Source organism: Meleagris gallopavo, chromosome 16, assembly GCF_000146605.3.
Source record: "Meleagris gallopavo isolate NT-WF06-2002-E0010 breed Aviagen turkey brand Nicholas breeding stock chromosome 16, Turkey_5.1, whole genome shotgun sequence".
In the NCBI taxonomy this organism is placed as follows: domain Eukaryota; kingdom Metazoa; phylum Chordata; class Aves; order Galliformes; family Phasianidae; genus Meleagris; species Meleagris gallopavo.
Window position 1 is genome coordinate 4,413,643 of NC_015026.2, and position 4,426 is coordinate 4,418,068.

General features: G+C 37.0%; 1 protein-coding gene across 1 annotated transcript; it reads left to right on the forward strand.

Annotated features, from left to right (window-relative positions):
• Window positions 1–366: 366 nt before the first annotated feature.
• Window positions 367–3,641, forward strand: LOC104913370 (tektin-5). Its single transcript, XM_010719418.2, has 2 exons — window positions 367–549; window positions 3,294–3,641. Exons 1-2 carry the CDS (start codon window positions 431–433, stop codon window positions 3,505–3,507), a joined length of 333 nt encoding a protein of 110 aa, XP_010717720.1. The 5' UTR covers window positions 367–430; the 3' UTR covers window positions 3,508–3,641.
• The last annotated feature ends 785 nt before the right edge of the window (window positions 3,642–4,426 follow it).

A 4,426-nucleotide genomic window follows, 5' to 3' on the forward strand; every position in this document is an offset into this window, starting at 1 on the left:
TTGTTATAAATTTATATTCCAATTTATATTCCAATTAAAAAATTACTTCATGTTATAATAACAAGAAAAATGGTTTATTTCTTAGTAGAAGTCGTTCTCCAGCGTTGATACCCAGTTTTGCAGGAACAACTTAATTATATTTTTTAACAGCATTTAATGGCCTCTGGCTCTCCCATGAGCTGTGATTGCTGTATATCCTTTGAAAGAAATTGCAAGATCAAGCCAACAAATTATACAAATATGTTTGATTGCTGTGAGGTTGTAGAAATCTCCTCCCCTAAATCAAAACCAAATGACACGCCAGAATGGAAGCAGTTCCGATAGCAGTGTTTAAAGGAGAGTTAAGTTCTGATTTTGGAAACGTGAGGTTTACAGAAATGATGTTCTTGTTCAGGTACTTCAAGAAATCTTCCAGACAGAAGATACAATCATGCTACTGGAGAGATCCATAATGGCAAAGGAGTACCCACTGAAAGTGGCTCAGACACGCCTGGAGGGAAGAACTAGGCGACCCAATATAGAACTATGCCGTGATGCACCTCAGTTTCAGTAAGTAGAGGCCAGACTACCCCGTCCCTTCCTCAGTCAGCAATTCAAGAAATTTAACAACAGCATGAATTAATTCAACAGATTAGAGTTGTATTCATTATGTGACTATAAATCCTGGAAGAAAGAACTAAAATCCAAGTGGCTATGCTGAAGTGTAGTTGAGTTTAGAGACCCTTTCCCAGAACAGTTTGGTGTTCAATTGCTTGGTGGTGGCTGATATGCTTTCGAAATTGGTCTCATGTTGAGTGGAACTTAGGAATTGTGTTTAATTCAATTCAGGATGAAACAACATTTCCTTCACAAAATAACTTACTTTAAAATTTTTTTCCCAGGAAAAATTCTGTCTTGATGCAAAAAATATCTAATGGTCAGACCCCTTCAAAAGTTATTTCTCAATTACAGAGAGGCAGTATCTCTTTCTTCATGAACTTGTTGTTTTCAATGCTTTTATCCAATATAGTGAGTGCAGAATCATTGTACAGATTAGCTCATCTGCTCATTTTAGTTGTGGGAACCTTCTAGCACGCTGGCATCAGCTTGCTGATCCCTGTGCTGTGGTTCATAGAACAATGTGCGTTATGTCTTTCTGGATACAAAAAACAGCATCTCAGACATTAGCCTTCCTTCCCTAATAAAGGAAGGGTCTTCTGAATTTTAATCCCATTTTTCTCCCTCCCCAACAAGTCTTCAGAGTATTCTGTGGTAGTTTTCTCAAGGAATACTGTAGCTGGAGTGAATTTTGCAGTCCAGCTAGGGAATTTTTGGATATTTTATTGAAAGCAGGAAGCTATACCTTGTTGACATTTGCCTGTATCAAAATCTTACCACATGCAACACTATGAGATTACTGAAGTACATTATGCTTGGTCTGAGAATTTATATTAGTTTTCCAAATGCTGTTTTGTCAGCTCAAAAAGCTTCTATTCAAACCATTTGGATAGTTTTGTTTGTCTTTTTATATCACACAAATCATACCTGTTCCAGATGCAGTTCAGCTGTGAATAAATAAAAGCTTCTGATCTATGCACAGTAGCATTCACTTAGCACTTACCTTTACTCTGGGAGCAGATCAGTTAACACTTCAGTTACCTTTGTGCCATCGATTAGGAATACAAATAAGCAAGTATCAATAATTTATTTAAGAAAAGCCAATCACCACCACCAAGATGGCTTTAAATATTACTGTACAACTACAGTTATTACTCACTCAAAGTCTGTTCTCACTTCGTCCCTGAAGATCTCCTCCACAAAATGTCTGCAGCATCATGATTGATATCAGCTGAGTCATCAGGACTGTGTGTGTCCAAAATAAAAAACTTCTTTGAGTTAGGATCAAAAATGTGCTGAAGCAGAGGGTCATATTATTCCTTCTTCCCATAATTGCCAATGATATTGTTGATGTTCCAAAGGATCTTGTCTCAGAAAGTTTGGAAACTTCATTTGAAATCACTGGATATTTTCTTCATCTATAGTAAAAAGATATAAATATGAAATTTATGTAGGGGATCTGAATCAATTCAGCTCTTACCAGCTTACAGGTTATATAAGAACTTAACATGCAGTTACACATGTATTCAGAAGTACTTTAAGCTTAATGTACACATAATTTTTCCATCAGTCTGATACGATTTCCAATCTTTCAACCTAAATATCTATGCAAGTACACTGTTTGCTAGACAGCTATATTGATAATTATCATATCTTATTCTCCTTCCTTTGATGAGTATTAATTTTGTTATGCTACAGCTCCCTAAGCCAGACCATGTTGTTTTGGATGCTTTAGCTGATCTAAATCTTTGAATGCTACGTTCTTCCTAACTGGGATTGGAGCTTGAAATTCTGATAGAGGGTATTTGAAATGTCAGCACTTTTTCTATCACAGTTTTTGGCTGAGCTTATATCTCAAATAAAATATATATATTTTTGAGAAACTCCAACCTGAGAATGCAAAACCATTTACTAATTCATTTTGAAATAATTTGTTCCACATATTTATCTCTTGGTTTAAAGCACAAAGATATTCAGCTCAATAGGGAAAGAAAATATCAAATGAACCACTTCTTTGTAACATGTAAATGTTATCTGAGTTTGCTGTTTATTTAAAAGGAAGTGCTGATGTTGGCATTTGTTCTCTGTGTGTGCTGCCAACTTTGTAGTTTAAGGGATTAGACAGAAAACAAATTAACAAAGTCTAGTTTTTCTGTGCTGTTCCATGGTGAAAAAGCTGGGACTATCCCAAAACAAGTTGAAGTGGATTCTGGAGAAAATAAAAGTTTCTTAAAGCTTACAGTGTTTGGCTTATTTAATAAAACATTAGATAGCACACCAGGTCAACAGTATTAAAGAATTTACCCACTCAGTGATTATGCAAGGATCTTTGCCAGGTCTGCATAGGTAGGCCATGGAACTACACTGATGGTCTCCAGAAATGCATACTATAGAACTCAACCTGGCCATGCTAGCCCTAGAGATGCTACCCAGACAGGAGACTGCAGGTGAGGAAGATAGCATTCAGGATGCTGAGTGGCTTAACTGCTATTGAATGTCAGTGTAAGCAGAAATTGACACTTCTTACAGGTGCTATGGAAGCCAGTTTGGCGAAGAATAGGTTTCGTATTGATTCAGTCCAAGAGGGTCTGTTTGAATTCTGTCTGAAAATCTGATCTGTCCTTTGTGAAAAAAAGGCACGTGGTGGGAGATGGCTAAAGTCATTGGAGCAACCTGTCCCCTTCTCTTTTTTTCAGGCTTGTCACTGAAGTTTATACTATAGATGACACCTTACAGACCTTAAAGAAACATCTGCAAGAAGCCCGTGATACTCTGCAAATGCTACTTCACAACAAATCAAAGCTGGAACACGACATTTCTGTGAAGGCAAACTCCTTCTTCATTGACAAGAAGTGTATGGAGATGCGCAAAACCTTCCCCTGCACCCCACGGCTCATTGGCTACATTTGAGCAGTAACCTTTGATATTTCTCATGCATGATATAAAAGCTGCAAAGGTTGCAAATATTTCCTGAAGGAAATCATTATTTTGTTGGGGTTTTGTTTCTTTGTTTGAAATCCAATAGAAATAAACCAACCAAAATCAATACAGTGCTTCTTTCCTTTGAACAACTGCGTAATCTCAGCTATAGATGCTCCATGGAATGGAATTAGTAGATCTATTCTAGCAGAATCAGACCACACTAAAATGACTAGAGAAATGTTGCATGATTTGTGAGTTACTAGCTAAAGAAAATTATAAACTGACATCCCACACTTTTCAACAGAGTAAGTACAATACAGGATTTAACCCTCTGGGATATTGTGATGCCTGTGTTTCAATCCTTGTCTGGAAAAGTCACATTTGAATGCTTACCCATCCTTCAACTCTTTCTGTCTAGCAGACGTAAATTTGGTGTTTGCTTGAAATTAGAGGAGGTTGAGCAAACTTAATTCATAGAAGAAAATCTTGTATATTTATATGAACTTTTTATGACCAGTGTTTGCCTAAGACTGAGAGATCTTTACACAAAAATGCGTACTATCAGTAGATGTCAAAGGACTTCATGAGCACAGACAGTACCACTGTTCTTCATCACTTCATCAGGTGAAGACAATGAAGGCTGAAATGTTTATAATGCAGTAATCTCAGTGAAGGATTTGAGGAAGCACTAGTTTTAACCCATGTTAAAGCAGTCTGACTTTTGAACAAATGGACTAAAAATGTTTTTCTGTTATTTGTGTTTCTCTGCTGGGTTTACGTGCCCTTAGATACAGCATAATCAGCAATGCACAATTCTAGCAACTGAGCTGCTTCCTGCTACCTTGGTCCCACAAGGGTCCCCTTCACATAACAGCTCTAGGAACACATAAAACACATTTTAACTGAA

What these genes read in the sequence shown, in the direction of transcription:
- LOC104913370 (XM_010719418.2), top strand. Translation starts at nt 431, where the DNA reads ATGCTACTGGAGAGATCCATAATGGCAAAGGAGTACCCACTGAAAGTG. An exon ending in CGTGATGCACCTCAGTTTCA is followed by an intron (nt 550 to 3,293) that starts GTAAGTAGAGGC and finishes TCTTTTTTTCAG; the next exon opens with GCTTGTCACTGAAGTTTATA.